This window comes from Canis aureus, chromosome 9 (genome assembly GCF_053574225.1).
Source record: "Canis aureus isolate CA01 chromosome 9, VMU_Caureus_v.1.0, whole genome shotgun sequence".
Taxonomy (NCBI): Eukaryota; Metazoa; Chordata; class Mammalia; order Carnivora; family Canidae; genus Canis; species Canis aureus.
The window spans coordinates 18,562,752-18,590,700 of NC_135619.1; the positions used below are offsets into that span (position 1 = coordinate 18,562,752).

Below are 27,949 nucleotides of genomic sequence, written 5' to 3' on the forward strand. Positions count from 1 at the left end.
GTCCCTCTTTAAGAAGATCAATGAGCTTCCCTGACAGGACATATTATTTATATTATTTATAGGTTCTCCACAGCTTAACATGAAACACTAATAAGTGATCCCAAAACATTGGTGGCCATGATGTTCCATAGCCTTTAAAAATTCAACAAAAGGTACCAAGTCATCATAAATGAGATCATATGACTCAAAATAGTTAACCATAAATATACTATATATTTGTAACTAATTTAACCATCTAATTCAAATATTATATCCACAGCTAAAGACAGTATCAGGAATTTTAGGCAATGGAACTTAAGAAGTTAATAGGCAGAGAGGCAAAATGTCTTGATCAAAAGAAGCATATGCCTCTCCTTTTACCTTCCCTGGCATGGGCTTTGATGCCTTGCTTAGTGACTGGCCAGCTGGCTGCTAGCTTGATAAATAGAGAACCTTTGCCCATCTCACAGGCCTTTGTGATTAGGGTCTGGCATCCTTAAGAAGACATTCCACATAGAGACATGCCAGAAGGAGGGGGTAAGGAAGATGGGGGAAGGAAGATTTGTTAGTGAGGACTAGGGGTGGTGAGGGAGACTGGCCAGGAAGCATGCTGCTCCCCACAAAGCAAGCAAGGTTGAACAGAGTGTAGCAATGAGTTTCTCACTTATGGGAGCTCAGCATGAATATTCACATTAAAGTCTAGTCACAGAATCTTCCTATCTTGTCAGCCCAAATTAAATTTCCTTTGCTCCCTGCAATTCATGTACCCTTTAATTTCTTCTGGTATTACACTGCATCTGAGATCCCTCTGACTAGTTTTGACCCAATTTGAAGTCAGTATACCCTGCCTTAGAGAGTCTTCAATAAACAGGGAGAGGAATGTTCTCCATTCAGGATTGACCTGAGTTGATGCTAGATTGGATTTATTGTTGCTTGTCAAAACTTGCTAAAATAAGTTTGCCATTTGAAGAAACTAAAATTATTGTTCAGAAGTGACTAGAAGAGATTGCTATAAATTGCTTTGGGTAAGACAAAGACAATATGGCGATCCTACAAAGAGTCACATGATTTTCAGGGTATCACAAATTACTTCTTGACAGAACTCTTTTATTCTGCTTCCTCTTCCCCCGCCAAGTGGGCTAATAAACTGTTTGATGGTGAGAATGTCATGAGTATAACAGAATGACTCAAAAATGATTGAACGTTTTAATAAATCTATTACTCAGTTATTAGATTATATACAAACATGTGTTCAAAACCAATTTTAATGGGCTCTCTTATAGTTATTTCCATAATCTTACAAAGGGTCAGTCTGTGCTAACAGTACACACATTTTTTTTTTTTTTTTTTAAAGATTTTATTTATCTCTTTGACAGAGAGAGAAAGAAAGAGAGTACAAGCAGGGGGAGAGGCAGAGGCAGAGGGAGAAGCACATTCCCTACTGAGCAGGGAGCCCCACACAGGGCTCAATGCCAGGACCCTGGGATCATGACCCAAGTCACAGGTAGTCACTTAACCAACTGAGCCATTCAGGTTCCCCAACAGCACACATTCTATACTTTAATTCATTTTTTTCCTTTTGTAGCACATCATCATCAATAGTTGTGATGCAGTCTTTTATTTCCTCAAGGCTGCCAAACAGGAGGTGATACAAACATAAAGTTTGTGATGTATTCTCACATGAAGAAACTGCAAACAACCCTTTTGGAAGTTTAATTTCCTTTTAAGTCATCCTGCACACTTTGATTTTAGAAAGTTACTTGAAAAAGTCTTCCATGTTATCCTGATTAATAAGACACTGAATTAGACACTGAAAGGAGGATGGATGAAAATACAGCTGGAGATCCTCATCTGTGAAAGATGTGTCCATAAGATAGCCTGAAGAAGGGCTGGATGAACTTGGGTGATGTGGAAGTCCCGCTCTTGGATCTGCTGATGACACAGGCAAGGAGGGGAAGCTAGAATGACGGATGAAGCCTGCCCTCAACATTAAAATTTATCATTCTAAGCTCCAGCACTGGACTGAACCCACAGGATTACATTTAGGCAAAGTGAATACAAACCACGCAAGTTCAAGATGAGGGAGACATGAATTGACTGCAGTTCATGTAATCTGGGGATTTTAATTGACCACAGAGTTTTATACGTACCAACACCTTGATGTAGAAGCAACACCCATTCTCTTTCCCCTCCACCCCAACAAATCCCCCCCAAGAATTCACCTCTGTACAATCTTTGGCTGCATTAGAAAGGTGTGTACTCAGATCACAGGAAGGGTTGAGACTACTGTACTCTGAATTGATTGACAACTGTAGTGTTATGTCCAGTTTTGACACTGACAAATCTGATGTGTCTATAGTGGGAGAGACAGACCGTATGGAGGGCCAGAAACCATGTCATTTGAAGAGGAGTTGAGGAACTGGGGATATATTCTGAAGAAGGAAAGTCTCAAAGGCTCACCTATCCATACATTTGAAGAAGTATAGTACAACCGTTATAGGTATGGACTCTGGTGCCAGATGGCCTGGGTTCAGTCATCTTCAGGATCTAGTGGAGATGGGTATCGAATGCTGACGTTCTTTGGGAAGAGTCCTTCAAAGTCCCTCAAATGAGAGGACTGTGCCATGTCAGATTCATTTTGTATGTCTAACAGGCCTGACACATCCTTGGTGTTTAATAAATGTTTTAGCGCTCCTTTATGATACACAGAGAACTAAGGTCTCAGAAGCAAATTACAAAGACAGTACCTACCCACACTGGTCAAGCACCTGGTAGCAGCTGGAAGGCAAATAACAGGCAGCTTCTCACTGCCTTCCCCACAGCTGGCCATGGTTGTCATGAAAATGATGTGGTGAGTTGAAATCATAGTTGCCTCCTGGCAACTGAACAAGGAGGCAGCTTGAGTGAGGGTAAGCTGCCTTTTATTTTTTTTAAGGAGAAATTTGCATTTTCAATATTGTTAGCTTCAGTGGGCCTGAGTCAATTAGGAGCAGAGTCAGCTCAGTCTATATCTTTCATTTCCTCTAATGTTGGCTCTCTCTTGTTGTTTTGTTCACAAACTTTGACAAAAGCATTTTTTGCCCTGATGTCATGGTATCATGCTGTTTTGTCCTCCAATGAAAATACTTGCTATTGAAGCTTAATTAAAAAATACAGTTGTTTCCAATTCACAGCTATCAGAAGAATCTATTACAGTGTTTGTTTTCTCTTTATGTGAGATAATTTGGGGAAATGCTAGCTCTTCACTCCACAGAAGGTCACTAACTAAAATGAGATGGTTTAATTGATAAGCATTCTTTAAGGAATGTAGAGTATTCCCAAGATCCTATCCTTGCAGGGCTCTGGGCTTTGGAATGAAATCAAAGTCTTGTTAAAAGCTCAGCATCTAAATGTAGCCATTCAGAAAATAGCCATGAAAATTCCTTTTTTCCCCCTGAGCTAGCTGTTCTTTAAAGCTTTGTGAAATGTAAAATAATTTTAAACGTCTTACCCACTTAGTTCAAATTATAAAACACATACAACGTCAAAATGGGGTAGGGTTTAAACATAACAGTTATCACTTGGTTATTTCATATATATATATAATATACACACATACACACACCCCCTCTCCTCAAATATCTCTCTCTAAATAGTTACATGGGCAGATAATACCTTCTAAGAGTCAATTGTATCACTGAGTATTATCATACAGAATGCAGGAAAATATTAATTCATTTCCTTGGGAACTCAGTCAGATTTTTCTGTCTTAGTGTGCTCTGTTTATTCCTCGCCTCAATAAAGGCACTGACCCCAAGGAAAACTAACAAACCAGGTTTCCAAAACAAAATTCTAAAGGTTGGGAAGTTAGGACAAGGACACACTGAGATGCTTTGATATGGAGGTAGGCATTTGATCGAAAGCCTTTGAACCAAGTTTATTTCATGAGATTCTACTTCTGGACTGCTTCTATAAATGAAACTTTCCCATGCCCATCTAGCTCTGCTTATGTAATGTTTGTTTGACATCCCCCCTCAGTTACATCATTTAAGAGGAGTTAAGTGCCTTATTACATGCCTAAGACGTTCTGGCCCAGTTACCCTAGGCAGCGTCCACATCTCCTCTCCCCTCTAGCTCACTACACATCAGCTATCCTCATTCTTTGTCATCTCCTTGGTTCTATCCTCATTCTTTGTCTTCCCGTAAGTTCCCCAAGCCTCTTTTTTGCTTTAGGGAAGTCACACATCCTCTTCTCTCTAACTAAATATCTGTCTGGTCCTGGCTCATCCTCTTCATGTTGGCCTGTCTACTCCTCATCCTTCGGCCTCAGCCTCAACATCGTTTTTGAAGGAAGGCCTTTCCTATATCCTTGCCCTGCCCTGCCATCAGCCCAGAGTAGGATCCCTGTTTATGGATTCGTACAGCGTGGTAGTTGTCTTCTCATGGCATTCATCGTGATCACCACATTCTGGTGCCCCCTGTAATGACTTGTTTATTGTGTGTCTCCTCTCATTGACTGTGTACCCCATTAAGGCAGGGGCAGTGTTGACACTTAGTGAGATAGTGACCTGGATGTCATAGATGTACCACGAATGCTTTCAGAATGAATGAACAGAAGGAAGCCACTGAGAGATGCCTGGGTAGCTCAGTGGTTGGGCATCTGCCTTTGGCTCAGGACATGATCCCGGGGTCCTGGGATCGAATCCCGCATCAGGCTCCCCACAGGGAGTGTGATTCTCCCTCTGCCTATGTTTCTGCATCTCTCTCTCAATGTGTCTCTTGTGAAAAAATTAATAAAATCTTAAAAAAAGAAGGAAGCCACTGAGAAGCTGAAGCTGCCTGTACCACCTTTCCATCCACTTGGGTGGTGCCTGCCTGGAAACTTTTGGCTTAGAGTTTATTTAAGAAAGTGTCTGAATCCTTGCCCCCTTCCCCCTGCCTTCACCCCATGCCTTCCTTCTCCCCAACACACATACCCCAGGGAGTCTGTGAAAACTGCCAACGAAAGATACTGCTTTTGACCACAGAATCTTATCACACATCCTGGGATTTTATAGATAATATATACTTGTAGTTTTACCCCAGTGGTTACCAGAAAGGAGAGCTGTTCTTAATGAAACTTTAATGCTTTTGCCCTTCCCATTACCGGATGATTGGTAAGACTAATGATCGAGTAAGAGAGAATCAGAAAAATAAATGGCCATAAATTAAATCCTACTATGATCTAATTCTACTGAGATTCTTCTTTCCCAAATACAAACAGCTCTGTCTAAGTTCTGTACTTGAACCCAAAGGTGCATTTTTCATTCAGCTTTAGTGCACACCTTAGGGAAGGATACAGTTTTAAATCATGAAACGAACACATTTCCACATTTCTTCTGAGAACCTGAAGTGCGTCTGGCACCATCCTCAGACTTTCTACAGAATTTACAAAACAAAGAAAATATGAAAAATCAAAAGAAAAGAAAAAACATTTGCATTTCTAAAAGGCAAACTTTTATAAATATTACCTTAGGAGAAAATAAAATATATTTGACTTAATGCTGTCTGTAGTAAAATGACCATAGGGACAGGTCTAAATGGTTTATTAAGTAAGAAAAATTGAACATATGAAAAATTGTTCTCTCCTAGAATATTTCTAACCCACACATGTAATTTATATCATGGCAAAATTCAACACAAAAGGTCTATTGTTTTTGGCAAAATAACTTGCAAACATGCTTAATTAGGATACAAACTGAAAGCACAGTTTAATACTGTTGACAGCCATGAGCTTTAGGCAATGATTCCTATTATTATTATTTTACTTATGGAAACATTTGAAAAGCAGTCAGTATGGAACTAGGGGGCAAAGTCATTAAAGAGATGTAACATTTTAATCTTATGATTCTCATTTCTGTGTCAACAACCACAAATAATATGCTTCGAACATCCCCACCTTGTAATGGGAATGAAAGAAATTGTTTTTGCAACAAAAACTTACTCCCATGGATATCTGAAAAAGATGTCAGCATTTAAGTTAATCAATACCTGCTTCCAGTGGGCTTTACTTTGAGAAGTGATGCCTCTTTCTGGGGAGAAGGGATAATTCTTTATACTGACATTCCATTCCATTTACTGCAAGATGTAAATGAATGCTTCCATTAAATGGATTCCATGGTCAGTTAATATCCAAAGCAGTCTTTGCTCTATTGTAGCCACTTATTCACCATAGGAATAGCCAGATTCTAAAAATAAATCTGAAAGAATATAACCCAGGGCACCATTTTCAAACTGCTAATATCTAGTTCCTCCAGGGCCATGACTTATAATTCTTTGTTTCTGTAGATTATAGACTAGGGATCTGTAGAGGACCAGCTTAGAGGGCTGAAGGAGACAGAAAAGGAATTTGGTTATATTATCTGGATATCCTAGCTATTTCACATATTTAAATTTCATTAATCCTTTAAGTGGTAATTTACGTGTGACAAAATACAAGGTAAAATGTAGAGTTAAAGCATTGCGTGGTATAGTGGAAAGAGTTCTGGCCTCTGGTTCTCTTCCTCCCCCTTGCCGTATAACCTCAGATAAATTATTTCAGTAACTTTCAGCGCTGGGCCGTAACTTCCCATTTGGTTTTCTTATCTGAAAATGACAGTTATTGTTACGAGGATCAGGTAAAATCAGGGAGTCTACAAAAATGGTTTCAACAGTATGAAATGGCACAGAAGGTCAGGATGTTTCTGTGATTACTTGCAAAATGTATCTAATAGAGATCACCAATCTGAAGAGTTAAAAACTTCAGGGGTGGATGTCTGACCTAAGTTCTCTAGGCTTAATGTTAAAGTTCTTATTTTACCTCTACAGACGGCCTCAGAGTTGTATAAAATGTGAAAAAGTTAACTAGGTATTCTATTTTATGAGACTCTATTAAACTTTTCACTGATTTATTTCCTATTATAAAATTTATACATACTTATTGCAGAACTTTCCAACAGCTCAGAATGGTATAAAAGAAAAGGACTTTCCCTTCACTGCTGCTTGCTTTGTTTCTCTCTCACCCTCTTTCTCTCTTACACACACACACACACACACACACACACACACACACACACACGAGACCTCATTTCCATTCCCCAGAGATAATCATTGTGAAGTTTCTTTTAAAATAAAATACTTTGAACATGGAAAACATTGCAAGACCATTTATGGGTTTAAAAATACATTAAAGAAAAATCTAAAATTATTTCATGCCAGTCAGGATTGGGGAATTCTCAAATTCCCTCGGAACAACGGAATGACCAATTGGTGGGTAAGGGAACTGAAATAATAATCCTGTAAACAAATTGTCCAAAGTGTATGGCTGGATAGCCCACAGCAAAGATGGAATAAAGCCTTCAAGGAACACCTCCTCCTCCTCATGGTTAACAACTTGATGACGTTCTTCAACATGTTTTAATGATTATCATACCTTCCCCTTCACAAAGGATTGATTTATTATGGTTTAAATTTAAAGAATACTGGTTTCCCAGTCTTGAATCAGGCTTAGATTACAGAACACATAAAATCAATGACTTTGTTGTAGGCAAGAAAAAACAGTGTTCATTTAAGTGCAAAAGGAACAGTCCTGGGGAAAAAATTCTTCGTGCTGTTCTATGTGCCTGCTGTTCCTACCACCCGCCTCACCACCTCTCGCCTTCCCCTATCGCTGTCATCAGCACCACCATACCTAACACTTCCATGGCACCTTAAAATTCACAAACAACTTCACATATTATTAATGCTAATCCTCAGTGTTGTTGGGTAGCTTCTCAATATACAAGAAAAAAAAGCTGAAGTTCAGAGCATTGAAGTGACTGGCTCAAGATCTTTCACCCAATAAACAGACATTCTCCCAGGTTAATGATGACTTTTTTTTTTTAAAGATTTTATTTATTTATTTGAGAGACAGAGCTTGAGTGCATGAGCAGGGAGGAGGGAGGAATAAAGAAGTGGAGAGAGAGGAGGAGGGAAGAGGAGGAGGGAGGAGCAGCAGAGGGAGAAGCAGATTCCTTGATAGGCAGGGAGCCCGATGCAGGGCTCTATCCCAGGATCCTGGGATCATGACCTGAGCCAAAGGCAGATGATTAACCAACTGAGCCACCCAGGCACCCCGGTTTGTGATGACTTCTAAGTGTGTATCTCCAGCTCAGATCTCTCCCCTAAAGCTCCAGGACCAATATCCAATCTTCAACCCAACATTTGCATTTTAGTTCTAAGTGCAGTTAAATTCAGTTTCCAGGCTAAGCCCTGATATTCTCCCATAAACTTGTTTCTCTTTCAGCAGTTTTCTTTCTCAGTAAATGTCACCATCATCCTTCCAGTTGTTCAAGCCAAAAACGTAGGCATCACCTCTACCCACCACCTCTTAGATCAACACCACACCCAATACATTTGCTTTCTGAAGATTTCTCAAATCTGTCCACTTTTCCTTGTGTCCACCATGAACGACATAGTCCGAGGCCCTAGCATCTCACTTTGAAATCATTTCCATGTTACACCCTGCCCTTCCCTCACCACCTCCAGTCCATGCATTCTCTGCTTGGCAGCCAGACTGATCAGGTAATTCCTCTGCTTAAAATCTTTTGTTGGCTTCCTTCAGATAAAGGTAAGGATCCTCAGTGTGGCTTAGAAGAGCCAATATGATCTGATCCCTGCACACTGGCAAGATAAATGAGTGTTTTCCATAGTTTCAGGATACCATGATGATTTAAAAAAATAAATGAATATTTAAGCTTCTGTGTTTACATAATGCCTAACATTTAATAACTTAAGTGCATTAATTAATTATAGAATGAAGTCTACACATGGATTTCTTAAAGCATTAACATATGACTATATATAGATCTTTGTGAATTCTTTCGTAAATAGAACTAAATTCATTTTACAATACTATCAGAATTAGAAATACGTGCCCAAATATGTGTAGCAAAATATATGATCATTTATGTAGTTTATTTCATTGTGTGTGATTTCTATCTGTTTCGAGTCTAAATAGCTGGAGAGATGGAGGCATGGACACTTCTCCCATATTGTACAGAGTACTCATCTCAGAGTCTTAAAAGACAGGGTCATGCATTTGTGACTTGGGCAGTTACCCAGAGCCCGCACTTAGAAGAACTCAGTTTATCGTCATACTATTTGGTCTTGAAATTCTTAAAAATTTTTGAACAAGTCTCCTATATTTTCATTTTGTCCCAGGTACCACAAATTGTTTAGCCCATTCCTGCTAAAAAGAATCTCATGCATTAAGGGTTGAATTCTTTCATGTCACTCAACCCAAAGTGTCTGTTGCATTCTATTTCTGTAATTTTGGGACAGAAGGAGGGCTCTGAGGACCACTGGAGTCAGAATTGTTAATCAGTGGGGGAAGGGTATCTCTATACTGTGATCAATCACAGATTTCAGGCCAACAAACATAAGCTTCTACTCAATAACTGAGGTTTCCAAATACAGTAAAACATGGTTAACAACTTTAGCTATTGAATGAGGCAAAACCAAGAGATGGTTAATGTGGAACATCCCTCATATTCAGCTGCTACTTAAGATAAACCTTGGCTGGGAATACGGGGGGTCGCTGGGCAAACGTAGGTATAATCAACTTTGTTGAAGAGTCTGGTGATAGCCATATTAGACATTTTGTTATGGTTTATAAAAGTCCATCAGTAGTTTTGTTCTAAGGAAAATAAAAAACTGAACCTCTGTGGGAAATTGTCTGCATGTGGAAAATGTGTCCCCAATGTGTGCTTCCGGGACTGCAATTTTCTTTTTTTTTTTTTTTTTTTTTTTTTTTTTTTCCGGGACTGCAATTTTCAATGCAAGCAAGCAATATGATGGTGGAGAAATATTGTGCTGTTATAGATGAAAAGATGCTGGGTTTAAAGGACATCATGTGCTACTTTTATCTTGTAGAAGTTGAAGGCTGCTAGCATTTGTAAATTACCATTAAAAGTATACTTATAATTATTATTACTTTGCATGAAAAGTGTATGATCCTCATAGAGTTGGTTTTACAGCTTACCCTAATTAACTTCTGTGAATTTAAAAATTGCTATCTAGGTAAAATTTAAATTTTAGGCTGACAATTTCCCCCAGAGATCAAAATTTATTTAGAATATGAAAATTTCAACTTTCTTGAGAAAGTTATGCTTCTGAGATAAAAAGTAAGCAATAATACAGTTTCTAGAAGCCCCTGTTGGTGATACAAGGGAAGCATTCAGATATAATGGTGCACATTTCAAGAAGATGAATTTTGGTGTGAGAATTGGGTTCAAGTCTCTACTTTGCTATTAACTACTTAACAACCTCCTTGATTTTTCTGAGCCTCAGTTGCCAATTCCTAAATAGGCCTAACAATATCCCATGAATAACAGGGACATGAGGATCAAATTAGATGTTAAGTGTGCAGTACAGTGACTAGCACATGATGAACACTTTACAGATGGAGCTATAATCACTGATGAGATTTTTTTCCTCCAGGATTTTAATCTATTAAATAGTTACCTTATTGACAGGAATAATGTTTTTGACATTGTAGTAGAAGCCAAAATAAACCATGTTGAAAACCCCGTGACGTCCCAAAGTTGCTGTAAATCCTTTGTTGAGGCCCTGGAGTCCCAAGCCTTCTGTCTTAATGATGTGTCTTGCATAACTCATCGTGGATGGTTGCTGCAGGAGAGAGGAACAAAGCCAGAGAGATCATCTTTGAGACCGTGAAATAGAGTAAATTACCGTCTTAGCTTCCCTTCAAGCCAGAATTATTAGGGACTTTTTCTCCCCCAACATGAATAATCATGCCTAGATCCATGCTTTTAAAATTAGGAAGCCCCAAAAGTAAACAAAATTGCATGCATACAGGCCTTCAAGAGAAGATTGTTGGCAAAAAAACCCACATCTTTGGTGGAATTAGTGAAACTAATGTCATGTAATACCTATCATCACTACCTACATGTAAATAGCTGTATCCAATTCTGGATTATCCAAAGTAATGGAGGGGATTAGCCATATAGGTAAACTGGTAATCTGTAACTGCATAGTCCAAAAGGAATTTATATTTGGTTCCCGAATCCAGCATATTTACTTTTCTAAGTATGTTTTTCTAAAGTGAATGTTAGAATTATTGTCTGCCTCAATCATTGAAACTGGCACTAGGTTAGAAATTGGGCATGGATAAATAGCTGTTGTTTGCAGATTTCCTTAAGAGGGTGTGCAAGCAGTGTGTGTATCACTTATGATAAATGATAAATCAGTGGCACCAGGAGTAGTGGGTTACTTCTAATTTACTTCCTCCCAACCCTCCCATTGATTACTCAACCTTGAAATACCCTGATTGCTGGACTCCTATTGCTACTTTTGGAACACGCTACATAGCTCACTGTAGTTTGCCTTGAAGTTTATAATTCGTTATAGTACACTAACAACAATTCACGTGGGTTTTTTTTTAATTCACGTGGGTTTTAATGAAAAGATGAATGATTGCTTTCTTTTGGAGGTACAGTACAAAGGATACCTCTCCTCATTAAATTTTTACTGAATAGTAAATAGGGGAAAATGCTCAGTATTTAATTTTTTTTTTTTTTTTTCATGAGGCAAGCACTGATGTGACATTTGTTTGATTTTTCACTGGAGCAGGTTGCTGGAGTGGTCATGTAGTCTGATGTGTTTTCTAACTAAAAGTGTTTTCTTATCACCTGCAATTAAGGTTGTATCAGCAGAACAGAGTAGAAGGAATCCAATCAAGGTTTTTCATCCAACTTGTATTTATAGCTATGTAATTAACATGATACATTTAAATGAGCTTGTTTATATAGTAAATCCTATAGTTTTTGCTAATAAATGTTTTAAAAACTCAACTACAATCCTACACTCAACTTCATCTTTACACTTAAGATTAATTATAATAAATTGTATTAAGCTTAAGGAAACTTTTTTTGTTACATATAAAAACATATGAGAATGTATCTTAAAATAATGAAAAAACATTTCATATAGGAAAAACAAAAATTCTCAGGAGGTTAAAGTTCACTCTTTGCTCTGCAAAATGGGATTTTTTGTTTGTGTTCTGGCACATTGACTATCAACACAAATTATTTATTTTGGTTTTCAAAATAGACTTGAGGACAAGTTGAGCAGAAGTTCATTTCTGCTGGAAAGACTCTGGAAGTACAGAGCATACGGCATAGGCTCTGCTCTCCTGCTCTAAGGAAGGCAGCCAGAGGGTAGATTTTGAACTCAAGTGCCTAGTTGAGTTTGAACTCTAGCTGTGAGTCATTAAGTAAATCAGAGAGTAGCACAATAGTTTGAAATAGCGAGTTGGAGCCAGAGAGCCCCAGGTTTGAGTCTCAGTGATCCCACTTGCTAGCTTGGGCAAGGATTTTTTTTTTTTTTGGTATATATTTTTTTTTATTGGAGTTCGATTTGCCAACATATAGTAAAACACCCAGTGTTCATCCCTTGGGCGAGGATTGTATCCACTCTGATTTATCCTCACTTTACTCATCTGTTAAATAAGAATAATAAGAGAATTTTCCTCATAGGATTGCTGTGATGATAACAAAGTCAATGGGTTTTTGTCCTATGTAAGGATTCACTACATATTAGCTACTAATAATAATGACAATTGTGTTGATAATAATAAAATAGTTCAAATAATAAAATGACAGGTCATTTCCTTGTTAGCTGAAAGCAATGGCATTTAAAAAGGTGGAGGCTGATTTGAGGGAGACAAAGGGCATGAATAACTAGCCTCTTTCTTTTCATTCCTTCTGGCTGTCCTTTCCTTTTCCCAGGGCCCTGGACCCTTGTGACAAAGTCCACCAGAAATGCATCATGCAAGACAAAAAGGTCAACTTCCTCTGAGGCGTAATGAAACCCAGCCTCTGGGATAGAGAGCTCCTCCAGGGATCTTCCTCACCCCAGGGGCTTTCCTCTCGAGAGCAGGAGATCCTGTAAAATGGCCTCTTCCCTATCCCTCAGAGTTAACATCTTTGGTAAGAATTCTCCACTCCTTAAGTCTGTGGCTATAGAAGCAAGGCCATATGAGAGCAAAGGTTGGGAATGAAAAAGTCACCAATTGTGCCTCTACCTCCACCTCACACACTCACAGCCTGGAGAGCACATTCATGTGGGTTACCGGGTACCTGGAACACAGTAAATGCCCAACAACATTAGCCATTACAATAGATGCCTGCCACTTTACACATATCAAGTCATTTAATCCTCTTAACAAGTGTGAGAAACAGGTATTATCCTTATTCCCATTTGACAGATGGGGAAACTAAGGTTGTGTTACTTGCTGAAAATCACAGAGGTGGTGCCAAGAGCTCAAACTAAGGCCTCTCACATGCCAAGTCCATACTTTTACACTGCATGATTTTGCCATCCTAACACACCTGATCATTTTTCTCAGTCTTGTAATGTGGGCGGCAGGTATAGTTTCCTTATTTTGCAGGTCAGAAAACCAAGAATTGTTAAGTAGCAGTCCTAATGTAAAAATGGTGGTAAATAGCTTAACCAGAATTCTGCATCTAAGCCAGTGTTGTTCTCATTCTGTGGACTCATTTCTTTTCTACATATATGGTAAGATTTTCAGAGTTTGATAATCCAACTAATACAGGTAACAGATACATCATGAGCCAAATATATTTTTCTTGGGGTCTCACAATAGAGAAAAAAACCTTGAGTTCTTTTCTAATTCCCATAAAAAGTAGAAGTGTGCTTTTTGCTTCATTCAACAACATTGTGTCACACACATGTAAGCAAATATTTAATTAGAAAGGCAAAACATGACTTCCACTGGGATGCTTAAATAGGAAAATGTAGAATCATTTTGACTAGAGATCTGTAAACACAAAGAATTTTACTAAACTTATTTGATTACTGGGCTTCCATTTCAAAACAAAAATGGTGACTGATTAGCATCATCAGCCAAATGATTCCAATACTATCCAGCCCAGCAGGTCACCCACCAGTTCAGTTTTCTTCCAACATTTATATTCAATGCAATTTTCATATTTAGTTACCAGTTGTAGGCCAAATTGCATTATAACTTTCCTGGATGTACTTCTCATTGACTGCACCAGAATGCAAGCAGGGGAGAATAAGTGGATTGGAATGTAGCTAATATTGTGATATCACACTGCTCTCCACACTGGTTATTAAAATCCTCAGTACACTGGTACCTGCCAGAGTATTTCCATTTGACGTAACTCAAAGTCTTAAAGTTTCATTTCAGCTATTTCCAACTGCTAATTCTGAGAACCCTCTGTTCTTTCATGCATTCATTTATTCAACAAATGTTGAATGTGTTTCTACTAGGTGCCATGTGCTGTGCTAAATGTCTAGTGTGGTACTTAGTGTATAGTCTAGAAATCTAAATACTTTTGCTTTGATTTTTATTTGGAGAGATAATGCTGATAATTTTTATATCCACACAGTGGTTATGAAATATGGAATCAAATTTCTGTTTTAGAAGTCCTTAAGAGGCTTAATTAAAGAGGAGACTCTTTGCACCACTCCAGGGCACTGATTCCTTACTCACTGAGAGTCCAGTATTACCAACAAATCACTGAGATGACTTATGGCAGCCTGAGCTATTTTTTCTGGAGTTCATCCATCTGACTACTGACCATAGCTGGCTCTGATTAGCTTGTGAGATCACGGACTAAGGTGTGGGAAGCAGGCATTGTTCTTTGGGTAAATAGCTATCAGAGTATGGCCAGTAAGTGTAGACATGGGGTGTGTCAATGAATTTCCTCCATTCCTAAAGCCAGAGAAGAGCTCTAGGCACACCATGTCAAAAGACAGCACGCTCCACATGCATTCCTTTACTTGCTTCCCAGGGAAAGGTGAATCTTATTGTATTTTAGAGCCAAAGGAATAGAGTGTTGCATTGAATTTCATCACATGGCTGTAAAGCAAACCGGATGAGACCTTTGCACAATGGAGTGAGTGTCCATATCTGGGCCTTCAGAAAAATACTGCTTTGTTAAAAAAGAGGAGATCCAATTGCTGCATTTTGGTAATACCCTGGTTACTCAGGAGATAGAAGATCACTTATGTTTTTCATTACTCAAATAAGGTCTTGAAGTATTTTCACAAATTTGAAAAAAAAAAAGAGAAAAAAATTCCTTCCTTTTGTTTGAGAATAAAATAGAAGTGAAAGAAGTGGAATTAGGCTCAAAATCCCACACTTCTACTTTTCTTTAGCTGAGATACTTCACTAATTCATCATTATAGTTTATTTTAATAGGGCAAGCTTATGGATGAAAAGACAACCCAAATATAATTATACTCTATCTAGAGTTTACATTTGAAGAATGGGTCTATTTTTTAAACAATCTGTGAGCAGATAGTAATTTGCCATAAACAAATTTTCCCAAATGCTGCACCACAAAGCTTCAAAAACACAATGTTGCCACCCAGTAACCATCCCTGGAGGAGCACAGGGCCTTCCAGGTGGTAAGATGCTGATGCTGTGCCTTGCCCCTGCCACTGCTGCCCCAGCAGGAGGGAAGGGAACTATGCTGTGGGAACTGCTCAGAAAAAACTAGCATCAAGGAAGGAGACCTTTTCCTGGTTCCAGAAACACTTCTGACTTCCCCTTAAGTTTCCTGATCACCCATGTTTCTTTATCCCAATAAAAGCAGTGTGGTTGCCTAGAAAAAGAACACTGTGTTAACATTTGGTTCCTAAGAGCTACTGATTTCATTAGGCTTTACTTTCCCTCTCTAAAACCAAGAGGAAGTCACCTATCTTACAGGAGTAGTAGGAGAATTTGAAATACCAAGTATGTGTGGGCATTGGAAAAGGTAGAAGGATGCACAAGCAGTTACCAAAGCATTGGAATGAGAGGGAAGTATTGATAGAAATCATCAACTATTTTTTCTTTATACAGGTTTATATTATGTGATTTGTGGGGGGGGGGGGAACCCAATGTAATACTTTTACATTTTGCAAAATTATGTAAATTTAAAAAATCATATAAAGGAAAAAAACATGTAAGGCATCTTACACAGTCTCTGGCATATAGTAGATGTTCTGTAAATGGTAGCTATTATCATTACTTCAAAGTCTCAATTCTGAAAGCAAAAATCTAGAGTTCCTGGCAGAGCAGAATGGAAGGCTGAAGTCTATTTTCTGCAAATGATAATAGAGAGACAACTTGGCTGCTGCCTTAGGTATTGTTGAAAGATAACTATAGGAATGGATTCATATACATAATTCACTTTCCTGCCCACAAGAATCATAGACTGGAAAGAAATAATTTATGTACTGAACAGTTTCCAGGCAGTGTTTCACATAGTAATGCAGGAAAAATTTGAACTTAACTCAGTACATCATCATGAATGTTGACATGCCCTTGAAGCTGGCTTCTCACACTATCTGTAAATAGAGCCACACGCTCACTCTCTACTCAACTTCCCTCTTTCTTGAAAGAGATAATCACAAAATGCAGTCCTTCTACTTACTTTATGTTGACTCTACATAATATAATTAAGTTTAAACATTTGTTAATTGCTTATGGAGAAAATAATCACTAAGCTTTGTGATCTCACATATGATCTCATTGATCTCTATTAGATTATTGAGCTCCCAGAAGCAAGTGGATAGAACTATATCTAGCGGTGTTATCCGAAACCAGAATCAAACCCTGAACTAGTTAAAAAATAATCCCCATCTTTAAAGATTCTACCACCAATGACACATTTGCTGTCTATTCATTGGACCTTAAAATTACAATCCGATCTTAAAGGTAGAAGACTAATTATTCCTTTCTTGGGTTGAACATCTTTAAAGACTAAATAGAGGGGAGACAGGCTTTTGCAATTCACTTAAGCCTTAGTTTTGTATTTGGGGGTGAGAATGATTATGTTCATATGCAATGTAGATAAAAATGAGTAGAAGGAAACCTGTGCCCCATCCACACATCAGAAGCAAATCCTATAGACCTCAAGGGAAGGAAAATACAACCCGTTAGCCAAATCATAACTTTGAAGTAGATTTCAAAGTGGAGAGAAAAACTGGGAAACAATTCATACAAGATTTTGCTCCTGGGGAGAAATTCACATTTTCCAGGCTTGCAGAGAGCATGCCAGCCAAACACCACTTGGCTTAGCACAATTGGTAGGGGACTTCTAGGTCTTATAAATATATAGATTAAAGAATGATGCACCCAGTTAGAGGGGAGAAAGGTCCCATAAGGACAACAAACTATAAAGTCACACTTTTGGCAAGACTGGATATGCAAACCATCTCCAATAGAAAAATCCTCAGGCAAGCCTAGTCCTAAGCCAAAGAAGCTACAAACCAGAACAACACTTTGCTTGGGTTTAGTTTGAAGGACGGGGAGAAATTTGGGTCTATCCCGATTTTATTTGAACATGTTTTTACACCCACTGAACCAAACCAGAGCATGACAAAGCTGTGATTACTTTGCTCCCCACAGAAGGTCAAGCATATTTAAATTAGAGACCGGTTTTCTTTATTCACTGTGAATTTTAAGATGCTGGCCAAGATTCTGGTATTGGAACTGGAGGAAGTGTGGCAGGGATTATAGTCTTTGACTGATATGGTGGTAATTTAAAAAGTGGAGGCCAGACAAGCACACCTATTGAAATACCTTTATCCAGAAGCTGGAAGGATATGAGGGAAGTATCAGGAACCAAATGAACCACAGTTTCTTTGTATTTTTAGAATGGTTTATGGCTAAACTGAGTGGGAAGACATATTTTATGGGTAACATACTTCTGACTGGCTAGAGAATCAAGCCTAGACCACAGAAGGGAGAACCCAGGCATTTGGAGACAGCAAGTCACCTGCCATTCCTGGAAATCCTCATGGGAATTGCACTTGGGGCTCCAAGAATATAACAGACACAGCCTCTTTTCTCACTGAGTACTTCCCTTGGACCCCAGCCAGAGGGGCCCCCATTCAGGAACCCATTCTTCAGAGGACACCACCCTGGCCTTTACCAGCAATGCCCTCCCCACAGGACCCAGGGGGATATCTCCCTATGCTTCACCTTTACCACCCAATCATTGCCTACAAGATGTTAAGTGTAATATATATATATATATATATATATATATATATATATATATATTAAAGATTTTATTTATTTATTCGTGAGAGACACACAGAGAAAGAGAGGCAGAGACACAGGCAGAGGGAGAAGCAGGCTCCATGCAGGGAGCCTGACGTGGGACTTGATCTGGGATCTCCAGGATCACACCCTGGGCTGCAGGCGACACTAAACCGCTGAGCCACCTGGGCTGCCCCAAGTGTAACATATTTTTTAAAGATTTATTTATTTTAGTGAAAGAGGGAGAGAGAGAGAGAGGAGGGACAGAGGGGGGCAGAGGGAAAGAGAGAATCCTGAAGCAGACTCCCTGCTGAGCACAGAACCCTACTTGGGGCTCAATTCCAGGACCCGAGATCATGACCTGAGCCAAAATCAAGAATCAGACACTTAACTGACTGAGCCTCCTAGGCACCCCACGTTAAGTGTAATATTAAGATTATTAAGATTAATATTGACCATGGTTGCCCCAGGCTGTCTTCCACTGCAGAGCTTCTCTCAGCTGCAGCAACTCCTTGAGAAATGTTCATCGTTAAAGGATCATGCTGACTCACCACCTCTGGCTGGTGAAATAGGAAAATCCACAATTACTGTGTAGGAATCTGTAGTGGTTCATACCTAAGACTCGAGAGTAGAATGGCTGAAGGGTAGACAGGCTGCCCGAGAAACTTTCACTACTGGTGGAATAGTAAGAGTTACTTATCTATAAAATAAGCCTCTGAGGAAACTGCTGCTTTTCTTCAAGGTACTGTCAGGCCATGAGGCCATTCTGCCTACAGCCCAATCACTTAGTGTTCCGCCACAATTGGTAGCCATAATTAACAGAGAAGGCTGAAAATGAGCTTAAGTCACAGCCTCCACGTGAAGTGATTAAGAAGGGTTGATCAAGAATACACGTTTGGGGTATGTGGGTGGCTCACCCAGTTGGGTGTCCAACTCTTGATTTTTGTTTCAGTTCATAATCTCAGAGTCTTGAGATCAAGCCCTGTGTTGCCCAGCATGGGGCCTGCTTACGATTCTCTCTCTCTCTCTCTCCCGCTCTGTCCCTCCACTTAAAAAAAAATACACGTTGATTTTGTACAACTATTCCAGAGGAAGAATATCTTTTTTTTTTTTTTTAAGATTTTATTTATTAGAGACACAGGCAGAGGGAGAAGCAGCCTCCACGCAGGGAGCCTGACGTGGGACACCATCCTAGGTCTCCAGAATCACTCCCTGGACTGAAGGCGGTGCTAAACCACTGAGCCACTGGGGCTGCCCAGAGGAAGAATATCTTGATTGTGGGAGAATTCTTTCCAAACTGGCTTCAGATGTTTTTAGTGTCCGTCTCTAATGCTGCTATATGCTGGTTATTTACAGCAAATGGATATCCAGCTACTACTGTTTATGACAGGAGACCTGCATCTGAGTTTAAGGACCTTGTCAATAGGCACTGTAACTTAAAGGCCAGCCCTTAAGCCTTGATCAACAATTCAGTCTGAATGGATCGTATCGGCAGCTGAGAATGGCCTAATGTGGACTGAGGGAGGAAACTAACCACGCTCAGTAAGCTGTCTACATGCCCACAGCTGGGGTCAGCTGTGCTGCCCAATATTAATTGGAGTACTCTCTCAAGATAAATATCTTTATGTAAACTTAAGCATTTACAAGATCAACTTGCATCTTGAAATAGGTATCATTGGTTGACTGCCTACCATGTACCACATTCTATGTTAAGATATTTGCATATATTATCATATTTAAATTCTCATAAAAACATGGAATAACAATGACTGACACATTAAACCATCACTACATCACAGGCTGTGTTGCCAGCTTTGCATACACTTCTCAACCCTCATTACACCATTTAATGTGGCTATTACTAGAATTCTTTCCTAATGAAACAGGAAACTGGACTATAGTCAGAGTGGGAAACATGAGCTTGTCATCTAGTCAATGACAGAGAATGGCCTCCAGAGCTGGTGCTCCTAGCCACTTCACAGAAATGCCTTGCTGTAAGACAGTTGGACTGATCACCATCATTTTATCATTGAGGGAACTACATGTGACTTGTTCGAGGTCATGATGTTAGGAAATGGCAAAGAGCATCATGGGTGTATCTCTTTCCAACCCTACTCTGCCAGTATACCAGTTGCCTTCCTGTTCTAGACAGCTCTGTTTACATATGTTCTTTGATGGTCTGCATGGAAGGTTTAAACTTTTTTAGAAATTATAGAACAGGAAAAAAACAGGGGTTTCTGCTACTCTAAATGAAGTAATAGAAACTGAATTATGCAACATTGAGCCTTAAGATGAGCCGGCAAGCCGTTCCTACCCAAATCAGTTGACAACCTTCTCCCTAAAGGGAGGCTCTCCTGGCAGAGCCATAGAACATTTCTTCTGGATTACATACTTTTCTTTGTACTGTTCTGTATTTTTTAAATTTTCTACAATGAAAGTGTTACTTTTTAATGTAAATGTTCACAGGTAATGCTGAATACATTCTCATGTCAAACATTCAACTACACAGGCCTTTTCCTTAAACTCTTCTGCTCCCCTACACTAGTCTCCTTTCCAGAGATGATCATAATTTAGAGGTTTGTATGAATTCCTTTGCATGACAGGCCTGCACAGTCCTGTGAGTAAATCACTACCTATATGTGGCTATTGAACACTTGAAATGTCCTGGTTCAAGCTGAAGTGTGCTTGTAAGCATAAAATACACATGAGATTTAAAGGCCAAATATGAAAAGAGTATAAAATATCTAATATAATTTTTATACTGATTACATGCTTTAATGACAATATTTTGAATGTATTGGGCTAAAGATTTAAAAATAAGTAAACAAAATACAGTATTAGATTAATTACATGTTTCTTTTTGCCTCTTTAAATATAGGTACCAGAAAATGTGGTTTATTATTTATATTGCCATTGGCCAGCACTGTCCTGGAGTCTAAATCACTTCTAGTATGTTTACACACTTATATATATATAATATTATTTTTTGTGCTTTCTAACATAAATATGCATTACTTTTGTACCTGAACTAAAACTTTTTTTCCTAAAAAATAGAATCTTTAAATGCATTGATCATTAAATTAATTCCTTTCTTCCTTTCTCTTCCCTTTCCCACCCCACCCACCACCTCCAACACACATACTTCTTGATAGCCAACAAAGCCACAAAGTGAAGAAAGCAATAATTTTTCTTGGCCATACAAATGCTGAAGCAAGCACACCTAACAATTGGATTAATCCAACCCAGGCACAGATTAACAAAAAGAATCAATGGAGGAAGGCTTTGAAGTTAGTGGGTCCTAGACAAAAGACATAGGAAATAGTTACAGTTTCCAAACATGACTACTAGTTATTTTTAAAGAACTAGATCCAAATTTGCTATTCTTATCATGTCATCTTCCTCTTTCTTTCCCTTTTTTTCCTTGCAGAAAGCATAGTTCCATTACTTTCTGTACCGCTAACTACTTTTCCAGTTGGATCAATATTGCCTATTGATTCAACATTGCCTATTGAGTTCAGCTACTGAATTTTGATAGTTGCCGGGAATAAATGCTGACATGTGTGTCCATGTTTGACTAGTTAAAGGTTATAATGTACTGAAAATTTTTGTTTTGTCTAAGTAAATGCCTAAAAATGAATCCAGTTCAGTGGATTCTGCAGAGGAAATGACCCCAAACAAGCTCCTGTTCTCCCCCACTGAAAAATGCCTGCCTGTATATACATAAACAATTTACACACTGCACTCATGTAAGTGAGCTGGGAACATGTACATATGCAGCATTCTTGTGTTAGGCTGGAAGGGTGTTTACTGTGTTCTAGCAAGGCCTTAGCACATGCAACACATTAGCAGCTCTTACTTGGCCTCATTGTAGAACCTCCTTGAGGGCAGAGAAGAGAAAAAGAACATTAGGCATGAGCAGGGGTATTGCGATAACTCATTATTCTCATTCCCCTGAGTGCTCTTTGGTTCTCTGTCCCATATGCGTTCCTCTGGTTAGGTGCTGTCTTGATAAAGGACCGCAGTTGAATACCTGGTTTCCTTTGCCCCCTCCTTGCTGCCCTGACAAGCTTCCCAATGGTGAAAATGAAGCCACAGAGGAGAAGGAGCTCAAAAATTTTCTTCTAGTTGGTAAATCTTCCAGTCTAATAAATCAAAATTTCCTTGAACAGATTTCATGGAGGCTGCTCCATTTCAACAGGACATTTGAAAAGTGTTCCTTCTATTTTTATTCCTCACTACCTTTTCTCTTCATTCAAGGAAGTAGAAAACAAAACAAAGACTAGAGAAATGCAAGGTCTTCAATCTCTACTAAAGTGCCAAATATCACTGCAATTAGGGCAACCTTTTGAAACTTAAAAAAAAAAAAATTCTCCCTTAATTAGGATTGACTTCATCTGAGCAGATACCATCTGCTGAAGCAGCCCAACCCTGTCCTCCTTGGGTCTTGGCAGCCACAGGTGAGTTGGGCCCCCTCCTCCTTTCCCACACCCCTGCTCAAGAAGCTGCCAGGGAGCTCTCAAGCAGTATCAGCAGGCAGGAAGTGGGGTGGGAGCGAGGGGGGTCTCCACCCATTAGCAGCTGCTTAAGTAGTAGGCAGGGGAACTGCTCTACAGAGAACTTCAGGTCAGCAGATCCTCCAAAGCAATTTATACCACATGCTACCCAGTTGTGGAATTATTAAAATACTGGGGAAGGAAGAACCTGGAATGCCAATCTCCGTATTTTCCCCCTACCTTGTGCTTGGCACCCAAAAGAATAAAACAAGAACAGTTGGACTTGGTGGTTTAAAGGGAATTATTAGGGCAACTGGGAGGAAGTGAAGGCAGCACACACCAAGGGAAGCTGTCTCCACAGAACATCATGTACCAGTGATTAAATGTCAGGACCCATCATTGTCCAAGTGGTGACGTTTACGTAGGTTTAGTAACTTGCTTCATTCAGATTAAACCAAAAGACAAGCTTGACAGATTATCAGAATCTTTGGGAGAGGGCAGTGGGTGGAGTAGAGAAAGGAGTAAAGCAATTTTAAAAAATGATTTCATAATTTTTTTTAAAAGCACAATATTATCACCTCTGTGGCTTTGCTTCAGTTTATCCTAGCAAAAGTGAAATAGAAGTTTTGCCAAAAGTAGGGAAAATGTTTCCAAATAAGTCATTATAGATTACATTACAAATCAAAAATTAACCTGTAAACATGTGTTTGTCCATCAAACTTTAGTACAATTTTGTTAACACCTTCCTGGTGGAAGAAATTTGACTTTTTCTTATGCTACTTCCTTAATGATGATTTGCTACGTTTTTTTTTTTTCTTTTCTTTTTTTTTTTTACTACGGTTTTAACAAGTGAATACGAGCTGGGTTCATCATTATCTATATAGTATTTACATATATTAAAAATAATTGTTTTACATTCCCTCACCAATAGGAAAACATTAAACGATTACCTCTGTAAATTTGTTCCGATTTGCTTGCAAGCCAACTTTTACTACCTCAAAAGGGTTAACCACGATCGCTTCTGTTAGTCCGGATCCTAATCCAGCAATGGCAAATGTCTAGAAAAGTTAAATCAATCAATACTTTAAAACAAGTTATGGGTACTGTGTTAAACATCCTACTCATTACACTCTGCAGCTGAATGTTATGTTGAGAATGGAGAAACGCACATAAATGTACCATGTACCATTACTAAACAGCTTTAGTTCTTGATTAGATGCTGACAATTCATGAAAAAGAAATTACAGAAGCCACAAACCACATCCTAACAATTCAAAATAAAATGTCAAAGCCCCATCAACAACGACTTTTTCCTTTAATGAAGAGAAAGATTGTTCTAGTGATTTAAGGTGGATGCTAAAACATCTGCACATGTAACAATTAAAAGAGTTTGACTTATAAAAGTAGAGCTTAATTTTTAAAACACCTACTTAAATCATTATGGAGCATCTAAAAAAATTCAAGGAGTAGAACCCACAATAAAATGTTTATAAAGAGCTAAATTTCAGGTAACCAAACAGTGCAGCTGAAAACATTTAAATGTATAGCCCTGTTGTAAGAATCACTATTCTAGACAATTGAGAAGCAAAGCAATATTTTGTATTCATTCTTTCCCTTTAAAAAAAAACTCTGATAACTGCCCTATTCTTCTGGACATAGAAGCTGAGGGATAAAAGCAGAGATCAGAAATGGTGAGGTTGTTCTGAAGGGCTCAGCGAAAATCTAGAACATCTCTCAAAAGATGATACCAGGTCTTTCCTTGCTTTCAGTTAAGAATTTCTTTAATAAGAAAAAGCAGTTTCTAGATTTTTCCTCAAAGGAGAAGTTTTAAGAGTTTTCCAGAAAATCTGTATCAAAAATAACCACAATTAACACACACACACATATACACATACACACACACCCCAGAAAAACAAAATGAAACAAAGCCTCAAATCTCCAAAACAGATGCTGAAAAAAAGTAATTTTTTAAATTTTTAAAAAAGATTTTATTTATTTATTTGAGAGAGAGAGAGCGAGTACAAGATAGGGTAAGGGGCAGAGGGAAAAGAAGACTCCCCACCCAGCAGGAAGCCCGATGTGGGGCCTGATTCCAGGACTCGTTTTAACTGACTGAGCCACCCGGTGCCCCCCGACCCCCAAAGTAATCCTTTAGTGCTGAAGCTCTAATTCCAGGAGAAGAGGTAATACTATATACAATCAAAAGAAGAAAAAAGCCAACGAAGAGCAAAGAACAGGTAACTCTTACTAGGGGTCTCTAATTTCTTCAAAGTAGAAGTCAAAAAGAGAAAGGACTATTCCATAACCTTGAGAGAAAAGGTAAAGTAGAACAAGGGAGGATCTAGCGCCAGCAGATCTGAGTTTAGGTCCTGGTTCTGCCATTTATTGGCTGCGTGACCCGGGCTGCCACGCGCAGTAGTTAGTGCATAGAAAAAGGTGTGTGTAGGCTGAGATCCAGCCTGTACTCCACTTGCTGAGCTGGAGCTCTGGAGAGGCATCAGGGGAAAGAGTGCCTTTTCATAATTCACACAAAGGTACTACATGTAGTAGCTGCAGCTCTGTGTCTAAATCACTGAACCTTTTATATGCCACAGTTTTCTCACCTGTAAAATTAAGACAATGATATCTAATCTCCCTTATATGAGGATCAAAACAACGTGTGAAGCCTTTTGTAAAACGTTATACAAAAACTATTGTTCCTGTTGCACACAAAAATCCAAAGGAAAATGGGATAGTATACAGATTCAAGGAGAGGGAATAATTAATTATGCTTTCCTTTCATGCCCCTTCATTATGATTTCAAATACATCTGCATAGGGTAACAGACCATGTATTTTATTCATTTATCTCAGACTTCTTCCATCACGGAAGCCAAAACATGTGTGTGAGCACGTGCATGTGCATGTGCCCACGTGAACGTGTGCGCGGGCGCTCACACACACACACACACACACACAAATACTAGTCTCAAAATCTTCTGACTGGGAAAACTAAAATCCAGATGTTCAGGTTTTTATTACTAACTATATGCAATCTTCCAAGCAATTCACTTTTTTGGTTTTCTATAAAACTCAGCTACATTTGCTGTCAGAACTAGTGTTCAGCAGTCCCTTGTCAAAAGAATTGATCAGCTATCAGCAGATCATGTTACTTAGATTATTCCAGAGACCAGTGGTAACAGTTGGGTTCCCAGCCTCCCAGGCTTTTCATGTGAGAGCACCAGGGGACATTTAAGGGCTGTTTAAGTGTCTAGCTGTATCAAAAAGAAACTGGAATAAATGAGTTCAAGGAAAGAGAAAAGCTGTCTACAGTTTGCATGCATTCAGTTATGGTAGCTGGAGTGGCCAAATGCTTTTCTGTTTTAATTCTCGAGAGTCGAAAGGACTGTAGTCTTGTCTCTCACATGGTACCAATGCTTGACACAGGAACAGCCAGCTGGCCCTCTGGAGACCATATTTTATTGTCTTATGCTAGGAAGTTTTTAATCTTCTCTCTATCCTTTCTTTTCAAAGTTAAGAGTGACATTAGGAGAAGACAGAGAGGCATCAAAAAAAATTCTTAGCTAATATTAGGGCTCATGATGCCACTTCTATCATACAAGGCTATTTCGCAGCCACTTTGCTTAGGCAGGGGACTGGACAAGAAGTTTCTTTACAGGAAACTTCTAGAAAAGGGGCATGTATGGTTTTAAAAATAACAGATACTTCTTCTTGGACAGTCTTTTGGACAGAGTAAATATTCTGAAGTGGACCTTTAGCAGTTAAGTAATTGAAGAGCTGAAGCTCAGAACACTGCCTCTCTGGTTGAGTTGTGAGGCACATTTCAGCCTGTAAACTGGACGACTTTTCCAGGGCATGGGAGGTACACTGTCAATTGGAGGGCTAATGCATAGTTTGTTTTATTTTTCAGATCTGGAGGGAGAAATTAGTGCATTTTCTCTCTCTTGGGCTCCTGTTGCACACATACTTGTAGAGCCCATTTGGTCACTATAATTGGTCTTGTGAAAAGCGGCAAAGTGACCAAGAAGGGGAGGAGAACATTTCTCAGCAGCACCGAGAAATGTTCAAACCACCAAGTGATTTTCATGTAATAGCTGAGATGTGTCATTGTAGCACCACTATTCTTTTCAACTACAAAAGGCCCTTCAGTCCATCTGACAGCAGGATGACTTGAAGTCCTATATTTACTACAGCTTGAGCAAAAGCTGGAAAAGGGACCTGTTAGGAAATATTTTAGGCATACTGACTTTCACATAAATAGATACGTGCAGTATGTAGTATGTAAACATACGCACATTTTGGCTTCAACAGAATCTTTGACAAATGTACTCTTTATTTTATATTCTTGACCATATCTCATATGGGTCTTTCTACACATATCACTGTTATCATAAATTCATCACTGGGAGCTATAAAATAGCCAAATTGTGAGTTATTAGGAAGATGGCTTTCAACAAGTAGCTGAACATTGAATAACTCGAATTCATATTTTAGTAGTTGGGCTTGGGGAATCAAAAGGGTTTTTGTTTCCAGATTTTGCATTATGAAATAACTCACACACTTAAGTATAATAAATACTCTCACTTACCAATGCTGGTGACAGTGACACATATCCTAGCAATTTCTTGTACTGCTCAAAGGTGAAAAACTGTGAAACAAAACCAAACCTGGAGATTTATAACAATTTCCTGCAACAAACCCTTTAACTGACACACATTTCTCTAGTAAACTATTACGTTATCCAGCATTTAAAAAAAAATGATAAACCATCAAACATAGTTTTTAATTTGGTCTCGGGTAGTTGCTATTGTATCTTATTAACCATTCACATTTTCAAATGCAACGATAATAACCTACAGAAGAGCTGATGGAATCCTTTATAGCAGTAAATGAACCGTACAGCTTCCATTTACCATGACCATTTTCAGTTTCCCCAGACATCAATAGACTTCTTTTTTATGGCAGTGATTCAAAATTATAGGCAGGGAGACCTGAAATCTCTGGTCTCCTATGTTTTCTCTGTGAACTGCTTTCCCAGCGAGCGCCCAGTTTTCTAACATCTACTTCTCATCTTTAACTTACACTTAGATTGCTGCGTATCTCTATTGGTTCACGGGATTTCTGGACACTCAACAATGATGAAGACACCATGGTAAAACAGAGAAAGACCCAACGAGGTCATCTAGTCCATCCTGACTTAAGGCAAGACCATCTTCAACCTTTTTCCTTTCTTTTTTTTTTAATTTTTTAAATTTATTTATGATAGTCACACTGAGAGAGAGAGAGAGAGAGAGAGGCAGAGACATAGGCAGAGGGAGAAGCAGGCTCCATGCACCGGGAGCCTGACGTGGGATTCGATCCTGGGTCTCCAGGATCGCGCCCTGGGCCAAAGGCAGGCG

At 38.9% G+C, this 27,949-nt stretch overlaps 1 protein-coding gene and 1 long non-coding RNA gene across 10 annotated transcripts in view; one reads left to right on the plus strand and one right to left on the minus strand.

The window, feature by feature from the left end:
- The window catches only part of SLC25A21 (solute carrier family 25 member 21), a 470,571-nt gene that overhangs the window by 17,068 nt on the left and 425,554 nt on the right, over positions 1-27,949 (minus strand). For 5 of the 9 annotated variants that reach the window (XM_077909080.1, XM_077909077.1, XM_077909082.1 and 2 more), the window contains 4 exons: positions 27,139-27,198; positions 23,502-23,609; positions 13,080-13,115; positions 10,480-10,644 (listed from right to left, as the gene is read on the minus strand). In XM_077909080.1, coding sequence (XP_077765206.1) covers positions 10,480-10,644; positions 13,080-13,115; positions 23,502-23,609; positions 27,139-27,198 — 369 coding nt within the window. The remainder of the gene's footprint in view (positions 1-10,479; positions 10,645-13,079; positions 13,116-23,501; positions 23,610-27,138; positions 27,199-27,949) is intronic. The other 4 variants (XM_077909086.1, XM_077909079.1, XM_077909078.1 and 1 more) reach the window with 3 other exon arrangements.
- LOC144320478 (uncharacterized) lies at positions 1,383-27,930 on the plus strand. The gene is made up of 3 exons (XR_013386051.1): positions 1,383-2,888; positions 12,765-12,965; positions 27,639-27,930. It is a non-coding gene; the product is annotated as an uncharacterized LOC144320478 (long non-coding RNA).